At 42.6% G+C, this 24,649-nt stretch overlaps 1 protein-coding gene across 5 annotated transcripts in view; it reads right to left on the bottom strand.

Annotated features, from left to right (window-relative positions):
* The window catches only part of Myom1 (myomesin 1), a 129,285-nt gene that overhangs the window by 83,522 nt on the left and 21,114 nt on the right, over window positions 1-24,649 (bottom strand). For all 5 annotated transcript variants that reach the window (NM_001191584.2, NM_001432105.1, NM_001432107.1 and 2 more), the window contains 5 exon segments: window positions 526-687; window positions 5,183-5,347; window positions 14,926-14,985; window positions 15,091-15,179; window positions 17,411-17,503. In NM_001191584.2, the coding sequence (NP_001178513.1) occupies window positions 526-687; window positions 5,183-5,347; window positions 14,926-14,985; window positions 15,091-15,179; window positions 17,411-17,503 (569 nt within the window).

Below are 24,649 nucleotides of genomic sequence, written 5' to 3'. Positions count from 1 at the left end.
TTCTGTGGCAGCATCCATGAACTAAGACAGCTTTCCAGATCACAAGGATCTGGAAGCTCCACTCTCTGCCCTTGAGGCCCACTGAAGACAAATCCTATGGTCAGCAACAGGCACAGGTTGCAAACCACTTACCTTTGTGGTGGTGCCTGTGGGGGCACCGAACATTCCTGTCCTGGGCGATCTGGGAGGATTCTTAACAACTCATACCATTACTAAAACATGCTGCTGCTGGCTGGCTTTAAGTGCAGTTGTTGTGTGCAGTTGTGTGCAGTTGTGTGCAGTTGGTGTGGTTGTGTGCAGCAGTGCGTGGTCATGTGCAGCTGTGTGCAGTTGTGTGCAACAGTGCGTGGTCATGTGCAGTTGTGTGCAGTTGTGTGCAGCAGTGTGTGGTCATGTGCAGTTGTGTGCAGTTGTGTGCAGCAGTGTGTGGTCATGTGCAGTTGTGTGCAGTTGTGTGCAGCAGTGCGTGGTCATGTGCAGTTGTGTGCAGTTGTGTGCAGCTATGTGCTTTTCCCCAGGTCCTACCTCGAACAAAGACGTAAGCACTGTACTGTTCATAATACTCTCCCATTCGCACACGGATTGTGTAGAGACCTTCATCTTCTTTGTTGAGGTGAGAGAATGTGAGTGTTGCCCGGTCTCCACTCCAGTGTGGCTGCACCCATTTTGAGGGAGAAACAGGTGCTCCTAGAAATGTAAGAAGACAAGCAGATTCATTGATTTTTCTCCACTCCACCCCTTCCCTCTCTCCTGTCTTCATTGAAGGTTATTTGACTCTTAGATCTTCAAGCCATTCTGGTGTGTTTAATACTAGGGAGAATATTAAGCAAAAGTGAGGGGCTCCACGACAGACATTTGTAATTTGTAACATCTGACAAAACTAAAATGTAAAGCTCTTTGTTCAAAGAGTGGAGAAATTCAAAGTGTTGAGTTTTGCCTCTGTGCTAGCTGGTTTATGTCAACCTGACACAGGCTGCAGTTCCCTGAAAGGAGGGAATCTCAACTGAGAAGATGCCTCCACAGGATCCTGCTGTAGGCATTTTCTTAATTAGTGGTTGATGTGAGTTTTAGGGACTTCTTGAGACTTCTGAGTTGTTTACTTTCTGAATTTTAAGGAGCTCTCCATTATGGGTGTTGCCACCCTAGGGAGGTGGTTCTGTATGAAAGCAGGAGGACAAGCCCTAAGTTGTACCCCTCCATGGCCTCTGCTTCAGTGCCTGCCTCCAGGTTCCTGCCCTGCTAGAGCTGCTGGACTGACTTCCCTCAGTGAAAGACTGTGATGTGGAAATATAAGCCAATTAAATCCCTCTCCCCATAGTGTTTCATCACAGCAAGAGTAACCCTAACTACACCTCTTTTATTTTAAAATATCTTATTACTTATAATGAGTTATACAGACTACAAAAAATGGTACCATAACTTATGTGCAACAGATAAATATAAATTTTAATATTCTAGAATTGGTGAGTGTCGGGGAAGAATTTTTGTAAAAGACTCAGCTGTACAAATCATTTTTGTACTGTATGAATTTAATTTTAAATGTAAACTTATGCAGTCGTGTTTTAATGCTTATTCTAGTATGTCCCTTAACTTTTAGAAGTCACCATTCATATTTAATCCCAAATGCCTGCTTATGCTTCCCATCACTGCTCTTTCAGCTATTAGGAAAAATTAATTCTACAGCTGTTCCTTTTGTTAAAAACTGGCCCACTCAGAATCTTACATGAAAAGCATGGTCTTTACACTGAAAGCTAAAATCTCTAAACTTCATGTTTAGGACTCAGCCAGGGTCCCAAACTCTCAAGAAGACTAATGTCCTCAGGCGCTTTGATTGGAATCTCCAGGAGCTCCCCGAAGTGAGTGGTATCTCACTGAGAAGCTTGCTGCCTTCCTGCAGTCCTGTCCCAAACCCACAGAGATGGTCTCTGTGGTAGGTGGGTGCCAATGACACACTTTGGCATCCACGTGGTGGGTAAACTGAGGCAGGCAGCCCTTGGGGGTCAGTGATTAGAGCTGTTGACAGGGGTGGACCCAGATACTTACAGGGGATACTGCCAAAGGCAGCCAGCAATGAGAGAAGTTACTCAGCAGGCAGGTATACACACACACACACACACACACACACACACACACACACACACACACCCCTCGAGTGGATGAAACAAAAGGCAGAGTCCAATAACTTCACACAAACATATACATACATGCAAAACATACATATATACATTCATACATGCATGCATATATACATACATAAATACAATGTTGCAGTCCCCATGCTTTATTCTTTCTCCAATAGTTTATATATCTCAGCAAAATATTTCAAGCAGTATAAAATTACAATGTGGTTACATTTTAGTTTTCATCTAGTAAATGATTATGAAAAACGTGTGTTTGGGGGCTGGGGACTTAGCTCAGTGGTAGAGCGCTTACCTAGGAAGCGCAAGGCCCTGGGTTCGGTCCCCAGCTCCGAAAAAAAAAAAGAACCAAAAAAAAAAAAAAGAAAAACGTGTGTTTGTTCCCCAATACCTTTACAAAAAATAACATTACGTAGTACAGGTAAAGAACACAAATTATCCCCCAAACCCACATACATTCATAACTAAATGACTTGTTATAGATGAACAAAGTGAGGGCAAGCAGCATAGTTTTCTCGGACAGTTTCTCTTATTGGCAGGCAGCAATTTGTGGTTACAAAGGATGGATTATTTTATTAGTTATCTTTAAAAGTAATCTTATAAGACTCTTAAAAGAATCACAAATATAAACTTTTGTATTAAAAACAGTCATAAATCCTCAGAATGCATATGTACTCATCAGCAATTCTTATTAAATCATGTCAGGAAGCTGAGGGTAAACATGGGTGTAAGAAATCATTCACCAGCAGTCCAGCCTCAGTGAGAATCACATCAGCCAATGCTGCCATTGTTCTTGTTCTCTGACCATGAAGGTCTCTAGCTTAACTAATAAGGATGTGCCTTTCTGAGCTTCAAATTGTTCCCTAAGATTTCTTACATCAGAGTCAGGAGCAAAACCATCTAACCTAGCTTCACTAACAATTTTATTTTTTCAAATGTTTTCTAAGGTGGTGGTCATTGCTGACAATCTACCTCTCTAAGTTCTTCTCTAGGGTGGTGATTGAATCATTAATCTGCTCCAGGGGCAATGCCTGAAAGAGATTAAGCATTAGAATTGTGAGTGCCAGAGACACTGCCCAGTGAGGAGCTGGAAGCCCCCTTAAAGTTTTCACACAATTCTTAGATTAGGAGAGATGTGAAGGCAGCAAGCACAGCCAAATTCCATAACAGCATGACGTCCATGGGACACATGCTCCTTGGGGCTGTCCCACACTGAGGCTCACCCATGTGGCTGTGGTAACAGGTAGGCCAAATTCCATGAGTCCTAAAGTAATTTGTCCTTCCTCCGGTATGGCCCTTGACAAGTGGGGAAGCTTCTTCCTACTGTGGTTCCCCATACTGCTTCCCTACAGAATATGTCCTGTCCTCTGGGATCCAGAGTCACCACTTCACTGTTGCTACTGCTACCACTGTCTTGTTAATTCCAATCTGGGCCAGGTCATTGTTCCAATCATCATGTTGGGGCCTCAGAATGTCCCAAGTATTGAAATGTACACCTCATAGCCAGTCCCTTAGCTCAGTGGTCATGTTGCCCACTAGCCTAAGCCTGTATTGCCTGGTTGACCAGTTGGCCTGTCTTCTCTGCTATGTTCATGCTCTCTAGTCCTATGGGATTTCACATTTAAAATGTAAGTTCGTAGATAAAGTGAGGGGCTTGAGAGATGGCTCAGTGATTAGGAACACTGCTTTGCCTGATGAGTTGGGCTCAATTCCCAGCCACACAGTGGCTCACAACCATCTGTAACTTTGGTCCCCGGCAGAAATTTAATGGCCTCCTCTGTCAGTGCATACACTGTTTGCACAGGTATATATACAGGCAAAATACCCATACACAATTTTTAAATTTTTTAAAAAGGACAAAATGATATGAGTGTCAAGCCAGTGGCTACATAGCATCAAACCCAGCCCAGCCAGCCTTCCAGAGCATTCCTGTGTGATGGCATTGTTTACCGTCCCCAAGAGTCAGTCCCAGCAAAAACAAAACAAGTGAACATTGTAATATTTATCTATTTTGTATCCATTTTTGTACTAGCTTACATTTTTTACAAGAAGAATACATATACTATAAACTTTTAAAATAAAATACACTATCACCAGGGACTAAACCACCACCCAAAGAGTACACATGGACAGACCCATGGCTCCAGCTGCATATGTAGCAGAGGATGGCCTTAATGGAGGAGAAGCCCTTGCTCCTGCCAAGGCTGGACCTCCCAATGTAGGGGAATGTCAGGGTGGGAGGGAAGGGTTGGGGAGGGGGTGCACTCTCATAGAAGAAGTAGGAGGGAGGATGGGATAGGAGGCTTATGGATGGGAAACTGGGAAGGGAGATAACATTTGAAATGTAAATTTAAAACATCCAATTTAAAAAGAAAAAAACCTAAAAAAAATTACACTATCGTATTAAAGTAAGATTGCTAATGTCTGAATTGCTTCTAAAATTTTACGTAATTAGTATGTAATTATTTTGTGAGATTGTATGTTTTTAAAATTTTATACAACTATTATAAATGATACCTATTAGTTAATATACTTTATCTAACAACCTAGCCTGTAAAGTAAATATCAAGGATTTTGCTAATTTATTACACATATTACTTGGTGACAAGGAAATCTTACCTTCGAATTTATATTTTAGCTAGGTATGTGGCACACATCTTTAATCCCAGCACTGAGGAGGCAGAGTCTGTCATATCTCTGTGAGTTTGAAGCCAGCTGGTCTACATTGTGAGTTCCAGGACAGCCAGGGTTACACAGTGAGACCCTGTCTCAGGGATTAAACAGAACAACAGGTGTGTGTGTGTGTGTGTGTGTGTGTGTGTGTGTGTGTTACATATATGTGTGTATATATGGTACATATGAGTACATGTATGATATGCACATATATACATGGTGTCTTCATTTTGAAATGTATGTTAAAACTTAGCACATCAGTGTGTTGTCTTTGGCCTCTAGGTTCTATTAGCCCTGAGAAGCAGATCAGCAACTGACCCACATGCATCTCTAATTAAGAAGCAAATTAAGAACTCAGTCCAAAGACTCACCATTTCTATACCACTGGACCTCTGGCTGGAAGTGTTTAATTTCAGGAGTGATGACCACACGGCAGCCCAGACTCATGGTCTCTCCTTCTCTCCCAAAAGACACATCAAACTTGTCATCAAAGTGGATCTCAAACTTGGATGCATAGCCGTAAGGGGTCACAGCAACTGGGTACAACAGAAATAAATACCAGTAGTGTATTCTCTTTCTCTTTGAAGAGATACAGTATTATAATAAGCTTAGGCAGAAAACAGCTGAGATTAAAAATAGACCAAATTATTTATGTGGACAAAACTCAAGTTCTGTATGGGAAGTTCTGTATGGATCATATGCCTATCTCATTTGCATAAAATTCTTAAGTCATTGATCATATAAGATAAATGTCTATATTTATTATTATAAGGAACCCAAATTAGAGGGTCACATGCAATGTCTCAAATGTAAACTAAAACCACATTTAGCCTCGACTTTCTTACCTATAGTATAGGAGCTTTTTAATCTTAGATTTTGAGGTGAATTCTACTGCTTAAATAGAGGTGACAGTGGGATGCTTTGTCCTCAGGTTGTTAGAGCTGGCTTCCCACTGAATGCCAAGGCAGTCTTTCATAGTCAAGCTTAACACCAGATACAGAGAAGTTAGAGACTGCACTCACTTCCACTTGTGTTTGGGACCTTAGAACTGATATAGAACTTTCTTATAACTCTCCTCTCTCCTCCAGAGCCAGCCTGACCTCTGAAGCCTGTACAGGATAGGATCCAGTCAAGTCTCTCAGGTTTCATTGGAATATTATCACATAGAAATTAGGCAGATGGGAGAGGTTCTTCGAAGAGAAGCTATTTCCTCGTTGACTAGTGGTTGCCTGGTAACACACAAGGTGGAGGCAGTACAATGTGTTGGTTGAAAATCAAAGTTCTGGAAAGTTCTGTGGGTGAATGTGGGCAGTCATCTAGCCATACCCTGAGTCCCACACAAAAGTTTCTCTGTAGAGAACATCGTGGTACTTAGCTGATAGGATTATTGTGAGCTTAACTGAGTTGATAGCTATGAAATCCTTAGAATGCCTGACAAAATTGAACTTAATGAAGGGCAGGTTGTATTTTCAATATACTATTTCAAGGCCTTGGGAAAAGAGACAAGACATAATAAGAAAGGACTCTAGAACTAGACTCTGGCAGTTATGGGCTATGAGGTCATGGCATTGGCTGTCTACTACTACCTCCCTGAGTTCCAGTCCCCCCATCTGAAAGGAGAAAGACTCTGTTACCAGGTTGTTGCAACTATGTATCCATGTAAAGTGCCCTGCACATTAAATAACCTGTCAGTTATGTAGCAATTTCTTTCCTAACCTAGGAGAGTTGATGATTTTTAGACATTTGCTCAACCTAAAAATATTTTAAGAATAATCTTTGGGAAGATTTTAGTATTTTCCTATTGATGTTTCTTACAATATTTTACATAGATCATAAAAATGAAGTAACTTTCTGAAAAGCACATGACTAATTAATAGGATTGATTTGTTTTCAACTAACCCATGGTATTGCCTCCAACTTGTGTGTTACCAGGCAACCACTAGTCAACGGGGAAATAGCTTCTCTTTGAAGAACCTCTCCCATCTGCCTAATTTCTATGTGATAATATTCCAATGAAACCTGAGAGACTTGACTGGATCCTATCCTGCACAGGCTTCAGAGGTTAGGCTGGCTCCAGAGCTGCCTTGGAAGAGAGAGGAGAGTTATAAGAAAGTTCTGTATCAGAGAAACCCAACCGCCTGGTCAGGTGGGCACTCCTGAGGCCGCAGAGCGGAAGAGACCACCAACACTGCTCACCCCTGCCCACATCCCTGGCCCAAGAGGAAACTGTATAAGGCCTCTGGGCTCCCGTGGGGGAGGGCCCAGGAGCGGCAGGACCCCGCCGGACCCTGAAGGAAACAGACCGGATAAACAGTTCTCTGCACCCAAATCCCGTGGGAGGGAGAGCTAAACCTTCAGAGAGGCAGACAGGCCTGGGAAACCAGAAGAGACTGCTCCCTGCACACACATCTCGGACGCCAGAGGAAAAAGCCAAAGACCATCTGGAACCCTGGTGCACTGAAGCTCCCGGAAGGGGCGGCACAGGTCTTCCTGGTTGCTGCCGCTGCAGAGAGCCCGTGGGCAGCACCCCACGAGCGAACTTGAGCCTCGGGACCACAGGTAAGACCAACTTTTCTGCTGCAAGAAAGCTGCCTGGTGAACTCAAGACACAGGCCCACAGGAACAGCCGAAGACCTGTACAGAGGAAAAACCACACGCCCGAAAGCAGAACACTCTGTCCCCATAACTGACTGAAAGAGAGGAAAACAGGTCTACAGCACTCCTGACACACAGGCTTATAGGACAGTCTAGCCACTGTCAGAAACAGCAGAACAAAGTAACACTAGAGATAATCTGATGGCGAGAGGCAAGCACAGGAACCCAAGCAACAGAAACCAAGACTACATGCCATCATCGGAGCCCAATTCTCCCACCAAAACAAACATGGAATATCCAAACACACCAGAAAAGCAAGATCTAGTTTCAAAATCATATTTGATCATGATGCTGGAGGACTTCAAGAAAGACATGAACACACTTAGGGAAGCACAGGAAAACATTAATAAACAAGTAAAAGCCTACAGAGAGGAATCGCAAAAATCCCTGAAAGAATTCCAGGAAAACACAATCAAACAGTTGAAGGAATTAAAAATGGAAATAGAAGCAATCAAGAAAGAACACATGGAAACAACCCTGGATATAGAAAACCAAAAGAAGAGACAAGGAGCTGTAGATACAAGCTTCACCAACAGAATACAAGAGATGGAAGAGAGAATCTCAGGAGCAGAAGATTCCATAGAAATCATTGACTCAACTGTCAAAGATAATGTAAAGCGGAAAAAGCTACTGGTCCAAAACATACAGGAAATCCAGGACTCAATGAGAAGATCAAACCTAAGGATAATAGGTATAGAAGAGAGTGAAGACTCCCAGCTCAAAGGACCAGTAAATATCTTCAACAAAATCATAGAAGAAAACTTCCCTAACCTAAAAAAAGAGATACCCATAGACATACAAGAAGCCTACAGAACTCCAAATAGATTGGACCAGAAAAGAAACACCTCCCGTCACATAATTGTCAAAACACCAAACGCACAAAATAAAGAAAGAATATTAAAAGCAGTAAGGGAAAAAGGTCAAGTAACATATAAAGGGAGACCTATCAGAATCACACCAGACTTCTCGCCAGAAACTATGAAGGCCAGAAGATCCTGGACTGATGTCATACAGACACTAAGAGAACACAAATGCCAGCCCAGGTTACTGTATCCAGCAAAACTCTCAATTAACATTGATGGAGAAACCAAGATATTCCATGACAAAACCAAATTTACACAATATCTTTCTACAAATCCAGCACTACAAAGGATAATAAATGGTAAAGCCCAACATAAGGAGGCAAGCTATACCCTAGAAGAAGCAAGAAACTAATCGTCTTGGCAACAAAACAAAGAGAATGAAAGCACACAAACATAACCTCACATCCAAATATGAATATAACGGGAAGCAATAATCACTATTCCTTAATATCTCTCAATATCAATGGCCTCAACTCCCCAATAAAAAGACATAGATTAACAAACTGGATACGCAACGAGGACCCTGCATTCTGCTGCCTACAGGAAACACACCTCAGAGACAAAGACAGACACTACCTCAGAGTGAAAGGCTGGAAAACAACTTTCCAAGCAAATGGTCAGAAGAAGCAAGCTGGAGTAGCCATTCTAATATCAAATAAAATCAATTTCCAACTAAAAGTCATCAAAAAAGATAAGGAAGGACACTTCATATTCATCAAAGGAAAAATCAACCAAGATGAACTCTCAATCCTAAATATCTATGCCCCAAATACAAGGGCACCTACATACGTAAAAGAAACCTTACTAAAGCTCAAAACACACATTGCACCTCACACAATAATAGTGGGAGATTTCAACACCCCACTCTCATCAATGGACAGATCATGGAAACAGAAATTAAACAGTGATGTAGACAGACTAAGAGAAGTCATGAGCCAAATGGACTTAACGGATATTTATAGAACATTCTATCCTAAAGCAAAAGGATATACCTTCTTCTCAGCTCCTCATGGCACTTTCTCCAAAATTGACCATATAATTGGTCAAAAAACGGGCCTCAACAGGTACAGAAAGATAGAAATAATCCCATGCGTGCTATCGGACCACCACGGCCTAAAACTGGTCTTCAATAACAATAAGGGAAGAATGCCCACATATACGTGGAAATTGAACAATGCTCTACTCAATGATAACCTGGTCAAGGAAGAAATAAAGAAAGAAATTAAAAACTTTTTAGAATTTAATGAAAATGAAGATACAACATACTCAAACTTATGGGACACAATGAAAGCTGTGCTAAGAGGAAAACTCATAGCGCTGAGTGCCTGCAGAAAGAAACAGGAAAGAGCATATGTCAGCAGCTTGACAGCACACCTAAAAGCTCTAGAACAAAAAGAAGCAAATACACCCAGGAGGAGTAGAAGGCAGGAAATAATCAAACTCAGAGCTGAAATCAACCAAGTAGAAACAAAAAGGACCATAGAAAGAATCAACAGAACCAAAAGTTGGTTCTTTGAGAAAATCAACAAGATAGATAAACCCTTAGCCAGACTAACGAGAGGACACAGAGAGTGTGTCCAAATTAACAAAATCAGAAATGAAAAGGGAGACATAACTACAGATTCGGAGGAAATTCAAAAAATCATCAGATCTTACTATAAAAACCTATATTCAACAAAATTTGAAAATCTTCAGGAAATGGACAATTTCCTAGACAGATACCAGGTATCGAAGTTAAATCAGGAACAGATAAACCAGTTAAACAACCCCATAACTCCTAAGGAAATAGAAGCAGTCATTAAAGGTCTCCCAACCAAAAAGAGCCCAGGTCCAGACGGGTTTAGTGCAGAATTCTATCAAACCTTCATAGAAGACCTCATACCAATATTATCCAAACTATTCCACAAAATTGAAACAGATGGAGCCCTACCGAATTCCTTCTACGAAGCCACAATTACTCTTATACCTAAACCACACAAAGACACAACAAAGAAAGAGAACTTCAGACCAATTTCCCTTATGAATATCGACGCAAAAATACTCAATAAAATTCTGGCAAACCGAATTCAAGAGCACATCAAAACAATCATCCATCATGATCAAGTAGGCTTCATCCCAGGCATGCAGGGATGGTTTAATATACGGAAAACCATCAACGTGATCCATTATATAAACAAACTGAAAGAACAGAACCACATGATCATTTCATTAGATGCTGAGAAAGCATTTGACAAAATTCAACACCCCTTCATGATAAAAGTCCTGGGAAGAATAGGAATTCAAGGCCCATACCTAAACATAGTAAAAGCCATATACAGCAAACCAGTTGCTAACATTAAACTAAATGGAGAGAAACTTGAAGCAATCCCACTAAAATCAGGGACTAGACAAGGCTGCCCACTCTCTCCCTACTTATTCAATATAGTTCTTGAAGTTCTAGCCAGAGCAATCAGACAACAAAAGGAGATCAAAGGGATACAGATCGGAAAAGAAGAGGTCAAAATATCACTATTTGCAGATGACATGATAGTATATTTAAGTGATCCCAAAAGTTCCACCAGAGAACTACTAAAGCTGATAAACAACTTCAGCAAAGTGGCTGGGTATAAAATTAACTCAAATAAATCAGTTGCCTTCCTCTATACAAAAGAGAAACAAGCCGAGAAAGAAATTAGGGAAACGACACCCTTCATAATAGACCCAAATAATATAAAGTACCTCGGTGTGACTTTAACCAAGCAAGTAAAAGATCTGTACAATAAGAACTTCAAGACACTGAGGAAAGAAATTGAAGAAGACCTCAGAAGATGGAAAGATCTCCCATGCTCATGGATTGGCAGGATTAATATAGTAAAAATGGCCATTTTACCAAAAGCAATCTACAGATTCAATGCAATCCCCATCAAAATACCAATCCAATTCTTCAAAGAGTTAGACAGAACAATTTGCAAATTCATCTGGAATAACAAAAAACCCAGGATAGCTAAAGCTATCCTCAACAATAAAAGGACTTCAGGGGGAATCACTATCCCTGAACTCAAGCAGTATTACAGAGCAATAGTGATAAAAACTGCATGGTATTGGTACAGAGACAGACAGATAGACCAATGGAATAGAATTGAAGACCCAGAAATGAACCCACACACCTATGGTCACTTGATTTTTGACAAAGGAGCCAAAACCATCCAATGGAAAAAAGATAGCATTTTCAGCAAATGGTGCTGGTTCAACTGGAGGGCAACATGTAGAAGAATGCAGATCGATCCATGCTTATCACCCTGTACAAAGCTTAAGTCCAAGTGGATCAAGGACCTCCACATCAAACCAGACACACTCAAACTAATAGAAGAAAAACTAGGGAAGCATCTGGAACACATGGGCACTGGAAAAAATTTCCTGAACAAAACACCAATGGCTTATGCTCTAAGATCAAGAATCGACAAATGGGATCTCATAAAACTGCAAAGCTTCTGTAAGGCAAAGGACACTGTGGTTAGGACAAAACGGCAACCAACAGATTGGGAAAAGATCTTTACCAATCCTACAACAGATAGAGGCCTTATATCCAAAATATACAAAGAACTCAAAAAGTTAGACCGCAGGGAAACAAATAACCCTATTAAAAAATGGGGTTCAGAGCTAAACAAAGAATTCACAGCTGAGGAATGCCGAATGGCTGAGAAACACCTAAAGAAATGTTCGACATCTTTAGTCATAAGGGAAATGCAAATCAAAACAACCCTGAGATTTCACCTCACACCAGTGCGATTGGCTAAGATCAAAAACTCAGGTGACAGCAGATGCTGGCGAGGATGTGGAGAAAGAGGAACACTCCTCCATTGTTGGTGGGATTGCAGACTGGTAAAACCATTCTGGAAATCAGTCTGGAGGTTCCTCAGAAAATTGGACATTGAACTGCCTGAGGATCCAGCTATACCTCTCTTGGGCATATACCCAAAAGATGCCTCAACATATAAAAGAGACACGTGCTCCACTATGTTCATCGCAGCCTTATTTATAATAGCCAGAAAATGGAAAGAACCCAGATGCCCTTCAACAGAGGAATGGATACAGAAAATGTGGTACATCTACACAATGGAATATTACTCAGCTATCAAAAACAACGAGTTTATGAAATTCGTAGGCAAATGGTTGGAACTGGAAAATATCATCCTGAGTGAGCTAACCCAATCACAGAAAGACATACATGGTATGCACTCATTGATAAGTGGCTATTAGCCCAAATGCTTGAATTACCCTAGATCCCTAGAACAAACGAAACTCAAGACGGATGATCAAAATGTGAATGCTTCACTCCTTCTTTAAATGAGGAAAAAGAATACCCTTGGCAGGGAAGGGAGAGGCAAAGATTAAAACAGAGACTGAAGGAACACCCATTCAGAGCCTGCCCCACATGTGGCCCATACATATACAGCCACCCAATTAGACAAGATGGATGAAGCAAAGAAGTGCAGACCGACAGGAGCCGGATGTAGATCGCTCCTGAGAGACATAGCCAGAATACAGCAAATATAGAGGCGAATGCCAGCAGCAAACCACTGAACTGAGAATAGGTCCCCTATTGAAGGAATCAGAGAAAGAACTGGAAGAGCTTGAAGGGACTCGAGACCCCAAAAGTACAACAATGCCAAGCAACCAGAGCTTCCAGGGACTAAGCCACTACCTAAAGACTATACATGGACTGACCCTGGACTCTGACCCCATAGGTAGCAATGAATATCCTAGTAAGAGCACCAGTGGAAGGGGAAGCCCTGGGTCCTGCTAATACTGAACCCCCAGTGAACTAGTCTATGGGGGGAGGGCGGCAATGGGGGGAGGGTTGGGAGGGGAACACCCATAAGGAAGGGGAGGGGGGAGGGGGATGTTTGCCCGGAAACCGGGAAAGGGAATAACACTCGAAATGTATATAAGAAATACTCAAGTTAATAAAAAAAAAAAAAAAAAAGTTCTGTATCAGTTCTAAGGTCCCAAAACCAAGTGGAAGTGAGTGCAGTCTCTAACTTCTCTGTATCTGAGATTGAGCTTGACCATCAAAGACTGCTTTGGTATTCAGTGGGAAGCCAGCTCTAAGAACCTGGGGACAAAGAATTCCACGGTCACTCCTACAGGCCTGTGTCACATGTGCTTTCCCACATCACATACTACAAATAAAAATTTAACAAAACTTTATAAGGTTTCAAGGACTTTAAAGTGAATTGATGCAAATAGGAAAAAAACCCTGCCCATATTAGAAAACAAATGTTTGTGTCAACCACTGAAACAAGACCATGGCTTTGTCTGTGAAGCTTACAAGCTTATTCTAAGCATGCAGCACATACGCAGGTACTAAACACACATTAATAGAATTTACGACTATAGCCCCTCTCATTTCTGTTAGGAAGAGATGTACTAACACAATCAGATGTACAGGAGGTGATCAGAAGAAACTCTGGAAGAAAGAGTCAAGCTGGGCTTTCAGAACCTGACTTGAAAGCTAAGAAAAAGGGAGAAATCTGGCCACAAGAATGAGCACAGTGGAGTCAGAGACTGGGGAATGAAGTATCACACCAATCGTGAGGGGTTTGGGAGCTATGTCATGGTTTCAGAATCACTAATGTGATGGGGAAAGATCACTTCCTTCCCTTATCTCTCCTGCGGACTGACACCAGGGGTTATAACTTTGGAGTTATTCGTGAAGTCAGTCAACAGGTCATCTACCAACAGCAAACCAAACCAGGGAAGCGGAAAACCAAGCCAGGAGAAGGGAGAAGTATTAAGTATTTTCAGAACTTCACTTGTAGTGAGAATTTGGATTTCTTAAAAAGAAACAGTTATGCTGTGTGAATATGTTTTCATTTTAATCCCAGGTGTGGAATAGGGGGTGCTTCAAATTGTCTACAGTTGCTTTGTCTCGTGCTCTGGCAGGGGTGTGATTCTGTCAGCTGAAAATGGTTTATGTTTGGAATTCTGAGGACATTTCAGAGGGTATAAGAAAGCCAGAGCCTCGAGAAGCTGCTGCGGCTGCTGCTGGTTTGCCAATATACTGACAAGGAAGACGGAACTTGCCCCAAGGAACTTGATGCCCCTAATCAGCAGGAAGTAGTCTAAAGGTGTCTATGTCCCTGTCCTCTCTAACCTTCTTTCTCTCCTACCTAGTTGGAAGGGATTGGAGTGGAGAAGGGTGGTAGATATAAGAACCCAATAAAGTAGCAAAAAGTACAGTTACCCACACTCACTGCTCATTATTTAAGGTGTAGAAAATAAGTGTGGACCTGACTGTCTGAGCATATGATCAGTTTAACAAATATAAACAGGCTACTTTTAAAATACAAAGGACAAATCAATTAACCTTGGAAACAGACTAGAAGCCAAAGAACTTTAAAAACAGCAAACTGTTTTTAAACCATGGGTGGTTAGTGGGTGGTATATCCGACTTGGCATGCACTATTACATAAGCATCATGAATTATTTCATTGTTTTAAAAATCACGTTGCTTCCTTAAACCCAAGGGGTTCAGAACATTGTTTGGAATTTGAGCATTACTGTGCTACACTTTGCATAAAGATGGTGCTTATCGAATGTGCTGTTAAACTTACAGCTGAGAGGCATGGAAACCCCACCACGGAGGAGAGAATCGTCCAGTTCTCCTTTATATCCTAGAGAGGACAAGAGGACACATGTGAGCCACGTTGTGATTGCCCGGGTTTTTAGCATGGGCAGGAGTTTTAAATCCACTTTGGACAAAGCAAAAGCAAACTCACTCTTCACCACCACCGAGGCATATGCTGAGACCTCTCCTTGAACATTCATCGCCGAGGCCCGGTACTGAGCCGTGTCTTCGAAGTCACACCTGCAAACACACACGAAGATGAATGACCGTGGTCGTGACTCCTTGTAACAGTCGGCTGTTTCTTCAAGGAATGCTTTGCTAACAGAGCAGATGGTAAATTAATGGCTCACACGTGGCTCTTGATGAAGGGACTGTCTCTGATCCTGTGGTACGTTATATAGTCCAAGTCACCTGCTGATGTTCACACTGCAGCAGGATGGTAAGAGAATATCTGTGATCCAGTGCGACCCTAACCTTGGTTCACTTAAAATGCCAAAGAAGAGTTAACAAAGTACTAAGGATATCAATTGCATCCAGAAACTGCTTTGTACTGCCAAGGAGAAAGTGCCCACCAATGCATGTAGCATTGGAACAGGTAATGACCCTGAGCAGGACTCCATGCTGTCCTGCTTCAGAAATGAGGTTTTGGTCTAGCATCAGGATGACAGGGAAGAGAAAGGAGCAATTTTTCATGACGGTTTCCCACAGCCTCCCTGAGCCGCAAACCTGCACAAGACTGATCTTTTATACCATTCCTTGTTGTGGTTTCAAAACATAAGAAACTTCATCTGTTCTACTGATATTTGGGCTCCAATGGGAGTTCCAGCTCATAGCATATCACAAGTACTTTCTGGGAGTTCCTTTATGTTGTACACGGACAACACGGACAGTGTACAACATACAACAGTACACGGACAGGAGAGTCGTACAAAGATGGATGCGGGAACAACGTCCTCACAGGTCAGACTGAGACTCCAGGTGGACTGTTTCCAAGCGAACTGTTTTTGTATTTAATCACTCTAGTTCTCACCTTCTTCCTTCTTTCTTCGGGTTTACTTAGTTTCATTTGTGATACACTGTGTCTTGCTGACCAGGGAACAACGTCCTCACAGGTCAGACTGAGACTCCAGGTGGACTGTTTTTGTATTTAATCACTCTAGTTCTCACCTTCTTCCTTCTTTCTTCGGGTTTACTTAGTTTCATTTGTGATACACTGTGTCTTGCTGACCAGGAAGGTAAATACAGTTGCCTTTCTCAGACTGTTTAATTTTAGAAAACCAGAGGCTCATTACTGCTTACTGAGAAGCGATTCCACTGCAGATGAGGGCTTGGTGAGTGCAGGGACCTCTGGGCTCTCTTTGAAGCCCAGTGTCTATTGAGCCAACTCTTCTACTGAGAAGAAGGCCGTGCATGCTGCAAGGATGATTAGTTAGTTTTCCTTTTACGGCTCAGCACATGTGGCCTATCTGAATTGGAACTGTGGGTCCTGGTCTACTGTTCCCATCCACATAATCGGGTTTGCATTTCAAACCGTCTTAGGAAACATTATGCATTTTTTTAGGACTTGGAAATTTTAACAGAGTTTCCATTTCAAATTTTGCTTAACCCTGCGACATCCCAATGTCTGTCCCTGACTCACCCACACAGACTGACAAGGCACACAGTGCCCCATAGTTGCTGGTGGGCTGCAGGGAAGACCATTCTCCCATTCTATTCAGTTCCAGTGACACTCATCCCAATCCCTATGCCTTTTGTTGGTTAAAAATATAAGAACACGGTGCTGTGGGTTTGGAATTCTGTGATGAGACACTGACATAGAGATGCCTACTTAAGCAATTGTTTTCTTAATAATTTCTATAGGACCTACAGATACAGAGATAAACAAAAACACATATACTCATTTTATCATCTTTTGCGAAGTTCAAGTGTGAGATTGAGGCAGGAGGTAGTGTGTGCACAGCAGACTTAGTCATCATACATGTCACCTAAACCACCAACCAAAGATGACACATGGTGGAACTCATGGCTCCAGCTGCAGATGTAGCAGAGGATGGCCTTATCTGGAATCAATGGGAGGGGGAGCCCTTGGTCCTCTGGAGGCTCGATGCCCCAGTGAAGGGGAATGCCAGGACGGGGAGACAGGAGTGGGTGGGTGGGTGGGAGACTACCTTCCTAGAAGCAGGGGGAGGGGGAATGGGATGGGGGTTAGGAGGGGAAACTAGGAAGGGGAATATCATTTGACTTGTACATAAATAAAATTACCAATTAAAAAAAAGAAAATTATGAAGCTACAATAAACATCACATGTGAACTTTAAAATGTGAAAGAAAAGAAAAGAAGTATACATAAAAGACCGTTAGATAAACCTGCATGGGGACCAGAAAGAAGGTAAATTTTGTCTGTGACCTGAGTGATAAGATGTGTCCCTGAGTGTCTGGTAGTGACACACACAAATACTCATGTGCTCTTACTTGCTGATCTCAAGAGTATGCATTCCATATCGACTTTCAATGATGTACTTTTCTGGGTTTGCATGGACATTTATAGGCACCTGGTTTTTATACCTGAAAGAAAACAGAAGCAAGATGAACAGATTAAAGAGTAATTAACTGCATGACTGACCTCTGTGCATGTGCGTGTGCGTGTGCATGCGTGCATGTGTGTGTGTGTGTGTGTGTTGGGGAGGAGAAAGAGACACACATATACACACTTATTGTTCCTGTAAATACACCTGTAGGTGAAGCGCAATAATTCCATCTATTGAAAAAAGAAAAAAGTAATGCAAATTTCCCAAGCCTAACTAAACTCACCAGCACTACAATAAAACCTCTCAATGTGCTTTCTCCTTGTCATTGAAGTTCATATGAAAAATGTGAACCAGTCATAGCACGTGTGCATCTCATGCACATAGCAGTAATGAAAAGCTACTTCTATGAAATAGTAAATGGTGGCGATTATTCATATAAAATCAAAAAACACTAAATGACCAACCCAAGAGCATGCATGGGTTGGACCTAAGCCTCCTACACATTTGTAGCAGATGTGCAGCTTGGTCTTCGTGAGAGTCCCCTAACAATTGGCACAGGGTCTGTCTCTCACTCCATTGCTTGCCTTTGGATCCCCTTTCCCTGGCTGGGCTGCCTTGTCCGGCTGCAGTGGGATGCACTTAGTCCTGCTGCAACTCAGCCTGCCAGGGCAGGTCCCCACGTTCTCAATAGCCAGTGCTGTGGTGCCACAAGAGGCTTATCCACTCAAACCCTTTATTTTTATTTTTTGAAGAAAAGAGGAGGAGGGGAAGCAGTGGCAACTCACAGTCAGGCTTTCCCTCCTCTAGAAGGGGAGGGGCAAGGGGGTAAGAGGAGGGAGGAGGGCTGAAGTTGGGATGTAATGTGAATAGATAAGTAAATAGTAGGGAAACAGAACGATTCATTGATGTTGTTCAAAGTCAAGATGGTGAATTTCCTGAGGTGGGCACATGGTATAAAGGAGATGTCTTGGGTGCTAAATATACTCGGGCTCCATTGGAGCACTGCTATACACATGAGTGTATTCAGTCCAAAATAAACTCGCCCAAACTCTTCCTTCATATATAACACACATTTCTTTGTATAAACATTATATTCAACAACAACAACAACAACAAAGTCGACTATAGTGAAGATAGAATGAAAGCTTTGTGTTGGGGTTTTTGTTGTTGGCTCTCACTGTGGGAGGAAAGCACACTACCCCTCCTACTGCCATCCTCGAATGTTATTCTTAGTAACAATGCCACTGCATAGAAAGGCCATTATACTCATGACTTGGTTTCTGTCATAGTAAGAATGACTTTTGCCTGAAGATAACTTCAGATCATGACAGGAGACTTCCAACTGTTCTGGTCCTCTTTGCAGCTTGCTCTCCCTCACAGAAGATAGGCCACACAGACGGGCTTCTCTGTGAGACACTGACTTCCATTCTGTGAGAGGCACCTGACCTTCTCAAGTCCCCATGGTCTCAATAGCCAGTGCTATGGTGCCACTCTTAAAAAGAAGAGAGGAGGGACTGGAGAGATGGCTCAGAGGTTAAGAGCACTGTCTGCTCTTCTAGAAGTCCTGAGTTCAAGTCCCAGCAATCGCATGGTGGCTCACACCTATCTGTAATGGGATCTGGTGCCCTCTTGTGGCCTGCAGGTGTACATGCAGTGAGAAAGCGGTATGCTGTATATGTAATAAGTAAATAAATCTTTTAAAAAGAGAGAGAGAGGAGGAAGAGAAGCAGCAGCAAGGGATCCCTTGCTTACCCTTCAGATAAACTACCTCATATGTAGTAAAACTAATGATATAACTAATGTGAACCAGTCATAACACGTATGCACTAATACATAATTAGTTACTATAACTAATTATGGTAAAACTAATAATATAATAAAATTAATAAACACAGATGGCAAAGGGTTCCCTGCTCTGTCTATCTACAGCATCAGGAAGTCAAGTCCTTACAACCACCATGTGAGAACAGTATTTAATCTCACTCCCCAATGACTAGGACAGTATTTAATCTCACTCCCCAATGAAGTCATCCCTGTGGCAAAGGCAGACACAGCAGAGCTGGGACTTGAACCAAGACTGCCTGTCTCCTGGCTAATGTGAAATTTTCATGTTTTAGTTGTTTTCTGTGTGGCTGCCTTTCATTTCTTTAGACTTTTGAAAAACAGAAGATGGGGAGGAGGAAAGTGATACAAGAGAAAAATACTGGTTTCCATTAACTCTTTTGCCCTATCTGTCCCCAAAGATTCACATTTTGGAAGGTTGGTCTCCAGTGTTGCAGCATCCTGAAGTAGTGAAATCTTTACTGGGGAGGCTCTTGGATCACTGGGGGCCTGTGGTGCCTTGTTAACTCCAAGATACTGAGCGAGCCCTCTCTGTTTTCTGTGTCATTTTTCCCCTCCGGCAATGCTCACTTACTGTGACTCCATTTGCCATGATGTGGCACTGCCAAGGGGTACCTCATAAGTGTTGGCACCTACACTGTTCAAAACAGTTAAATAAACCTACCTTTGTGTAGGTAGCCCTAGGTATTCTGATATAGAAATAGAAGTCTAATATAATTCCTAAGTCCCACAGTTCGTTTTTCTTCTTTTTATGCACATGTGTGCATGGTATATGTGCATGTCTCTGTGTGTTCACATATATGTATGTTCTGGTACACGTTCACGTAGAAACCTGAGGTTGAAATCAGCAATTTTCCTCAGTTGCTTTTCTCCCCTTTTCCTTGGAGCAGGGCCTCCCAATCAAACCCAAAGCTCAATGATATGGCAGGTCCAGAAGCCAGCTTGCTCCGGAGAGCCTCTGTCTCTGCTTTACAAGGCTGAAATTTTAGGTGAGCCACCATGGTGAGCAGCCATTTATATGGGTTCTGGGGGATCTGAACCTTGGTCCTCTTGCTCACTATTTCCCAAGCTCCTACACACTGCTCTCTGATTCTCATTTCCATGCAGCTAAACTGCAAGCCAGCCGTGAAGACTCTTGACACCCAGAGACATGCGCGGACACCATGTGTGAGATGCCAAGTCTTCAACACTCCTCTTTACAAGTCTTACGGATTATCAACTGTTTTCATCTCTTTGAATCGTGGTCACTCCCTAAATACGACATTTATCCTCGTTATTGTTGAGGGGCAGTGAGATAGCTCTGAGGGAAAGGCACTTGCCAACAAGCATGATGATGACTAGAAGTTGATCCCTAGGCCCTACATGTTAGGAGGAGAGGAAACAGCTCCTCCAAGTTCTTCTCTGACTTCCCCACATATCCCATGGCCTGTGTACACACACACACACACACACACACACACACACACACACACACACACTAAATGAACGTAATTTTAAAAGTTATGGTTGGGTCTGCGTCTCTCCTACTAAGCTGCTAGTCCTTTGATGATGGGGCATCGTTTCTGTGTGATATACATTTCCTTCCATTCCCACTCCTGAGGGAGTCACGGGTGTATCACAGATGATCAGTGTTGGATCGGATTGTTGTATGATAAAATAGTTCAATTATACCATCTTTTTTTTTTTTTACTAAAGAAATCAAGTTCTGAAAAACGCGTACCTCGTGCCGTGGATGACTTTGAATGGCATGATAACAGTAAGTTTCCCTCGGATCTGAAATGAAGAGGATTGTTCTAGCCCAAGAGTCACGGCTGGGTGCCTGGCACGCTGTATGATTCACTCCCTACTCAGAACACATTGCTGCCTTTTTGCTTCTTGAAAGCCTGGAAGTGACTTCAGACAGTGGTCAGAGACCACTGCCATCAGCTCTGAATCTCAAAGCTCCCATTTTCAGGAGTAAAAGGGCTACACTTTCTGCTCAGATAGCTTTGGGTCAGCTGAGCACCTCCTGCTTGCTTGGGTGTTACTGTGCTGGTGGTGGCTGTGGCTGGGGTTGCTGGGTGTGTTGGGTGTTTGAGTTTGGTTAGGTTTCCACACGCTGAAGGTTTTTCTGTAGCTCTTCCCAGTCCAGGAGGTCAATGTAACACTAAACATTGTGTCATGACAATGTGACACTAAACATTGTGTCATGTGCTGCCTGACCGAATGACCGAGCCACGCTCAGCTCGGCTTCAAGTCAACAATGTTGTTCATAGCTCTATAAAGTTTGAGTTAAAGTGCTATTTTGCAGCTCCCCACGGCTGTGCCACCGTTCCCACCCTCCGGCACCACTCAGCTTAGCACCTTTATGCTTTCCCAGCTAAACATTCACAGCCATATGACTCCCTGGCAAAGGAAACTGGTTTAAAATACACAACACTTGTCCGTGGAATGCTGAAGGCCTCAATGCATCGGAGAAACTCCTGGTTAAAGCCCTACAGAAGGACTAAGCCAGAAAGGGCTTTTGTTCTACTCTGCAGGGAATTCCACAGCAAGGCAGTCAGGGTTTGGGTCACTTGAGATTGTCTGCCTTCAGTATTAGGTCAGGGGAAAGAAGGGGTTTGCTGTCCCCCCACCCCCAACACACACACACACTTCACAGCTTGTTGTTTCTGGAAAGTGGAATTCCAAATTAGCCAGTCATCAGCCAGCTATGGAGAGTAATCTGCACCCTGGGATGGTTTCCCAGAGGCTTAAATCCTTTGTATGGACAGCACTTCCACTAATTAATGAGGCTTCGTGTACTTCTGGAGTAACACTCTACTGTCCTGTGACTTTGCCTGTTTAATGAGCTATGCACATTTCACCCTTATATACAAATGTTGGCCTTGCTGCAGAGCTCATGTAGACAGTGAGGAGAGGTAGGGAGAGCACCTCAGCAGAGTGAAATTCAGTGAAAGTAATATGCCCTATGATCTTTTTCCTATCACGATGCCATGCAAGTTGAGGTAACCTTAAACTCGTTAAATCTCACAGCAAGTGGGAATGCCGGTGTGAATCCGGTGTAAAAAGGAGCTATCACCCACTGTAAAAACCAAGTATCTGTGACTACAGAGTTGGCTCAGTGGTTAAAAGAGGAAATACAGTTAAATCTGGCACTTTAAAAAAAAATCCACAACCAAAACAATTTTCTCTTTTTACAAATAACATTTTTTGAGACAGGGTCTCCTAGATCTCAGCCTGGCCTTGAACTCCCTATATATAACTAAGGTTGACTTTGAACTTCCTGTCCTCCTGTTTCCATCTCTGAGTGGTGGGCTTACAGGCACTTGTCACCTTGCTCAGTTTATGCAGTCATGGGGATAGAACCCAGGCTAGGTAAGCACTCTGCCAACTGAGACGCACTCCCATCCATTAAAAGCATGTGCTTCCTTCATTCTCTATGTCTTATCATTTCATGGGAAGCAAGATGGAGACACAGTTGTCTACTCTAAGCACCAGGGATGTAAGGCTACTCATAGTGCCTTTTTATCTCACTCCACTGGGAGCAGTCGCTCTCCTCAGGTTCTAACATAACCTTCCAGAATAGACGCAAATAAAACAACATAAATTCTGTTTCCACCTTTAAACCAATAGATGTTAGACAGGCTGTTGTATAGAATGGCCTATTAAACGTTAAGATTTCATTTCCCCCCACAATAGAGATGTCTCCTCCGTGATGGCTTCAACACCCTGGTGCACTGGCATTCTCCGCAAACAACTTTTCTGCTGAACAAGAACACGCAAACAGGACACTTTCTACTTTCAGTGCAATCTCGGGATGCCAACACGTTGTGTACCTGGCCTTGCTGAGTGTTGCGTTTCTGCTGTGCAGCGTTCTCTGGGTAACCTCTGAGTTCCACTTAAATAGATGTGGCCAGTAATATGAGATTGGCCAGGAGAACAGCTGCTGCCCGCTCACATTTGTTAGACCTCAGACTCCCATGACCTAACAGCGGCCAGTGGAAACTTGGAGCCCATGTGTCTTTGGAAAAGGTTCTGAGGGAACCAGACCCTGGTGGACATGCTTCTGAGAGCCATGGCCCAGCATGGCTGTGCCAAGCACCCTCACAAGTATATTCCCTTAAGCCCCCATCTACAGCCCAAATTCCTCTCACATTTGTACTTGGTGCCAGTGCCAGGAAGCTGCAGTCAGGCACCAAAGAATCCTGAATGATAACAGTGTGATCACCAACAGCTCTGGGTCTCACCTGGTCATGAGTTCCCTGCTCTCTGAGGAAGAGGATGCCTGTGGAAAATACACAGTTTACACCTGTGTTGTGACATAAATTAGAATTCTGGCAGTGCTTCTTAGAAAAGGCGCCATGTCTAAGAAGAGACACAAACCCCATAAAGAATCTCTTCCCTGAGGTGGGTTTACCTGGGAATAAACTGGGCTTAAATTCCAGGGATCCTCTCTGAGAGAACCTTAAATCCACTTCAGACTACTCGTCTTGTGTTTCTTTTTTGTAACATTGCAAGGCCAAATTGTAGAACTTCTTGCTCCACACCCCTGGGTTTGACCCTGTTGTCACCAAAGCCGACTGTCAGTGCGTGGACACTGATTGTCAACATTTCTATTCGCCCAGAGACAACTCTCGCTCTCAGAATCATGAACAGCACCTTCCCCACCAGTTCTTTTGTTTTGAATGGCATTTTCCCCTGAGTATTAAAGAGAAGACTTCGGCTGCAGCGTCTGGCTTTTACCTCCTGGAAGAACTGGTGTAAAGAATGAGTCTCGATGAATGGTGCCCTCTGTCAAGTAAAGGGAAGAATTCTTTTAAAGGTTGGATGGTGTGGCTTTACAGTCATAGGGAAGGGTGGGGCAAAAGCAATGAAGTTTTAATTTACTTTTATATTTGAAAATTTGTAAGAAAAAAATTTTAAACCTACTTTTGTTGAAATATTAGAAACATTTTGTGGCATTTCTCACCTTTGCTTGCTATAAATTATTTGCCATAGTAATTCATAGTCATTTTTGGTATTTTGCTATTGTTGCTTTTGTTTTTGATTCTGAGGCAAGAGGGATAGCGATGGATACACTCGTGGATGGGAGGTTGGGTGGGGGAGCACCCTCATAGAAGCAGGGGGAGGGAGGGTGAGATGGGGGGTTTCCAGAGGGGAAATCGGGAAAGGGGGAAACATTTGAAATGTAATAAAGAAAATATACAATAAAAGAAAAGAAAAACAAAAAAAGATGGATATACTCTGAGTTTTTGTTTTTTGTGTATGAGTATCTATTCATGTGTGCATATATATATACACGCACATATGTATGTACAAGTGTGTATGTGTGTGTGTGTGTGTTTGTGCGAGCACATGC

This window comes from Rattus norvegicus, chromosome 9, assembly GCF_021556685.1.
Source record: "Rattus norvegicus strain SHRSP/BbbUtx chromosome 9, alternate assembly SHRSP_T2T, whole genome shotgun sequence".
NCBI lineage: Eukaryota > Metazoa > Chordata > Mammalia > Rodentia > Muridae > Rattus > Rattus norvegicus.
Note: the sequence above shows the minus strand (reverse complement) of the source record. Positions and strands in the feature narration are given on the sequence as shown.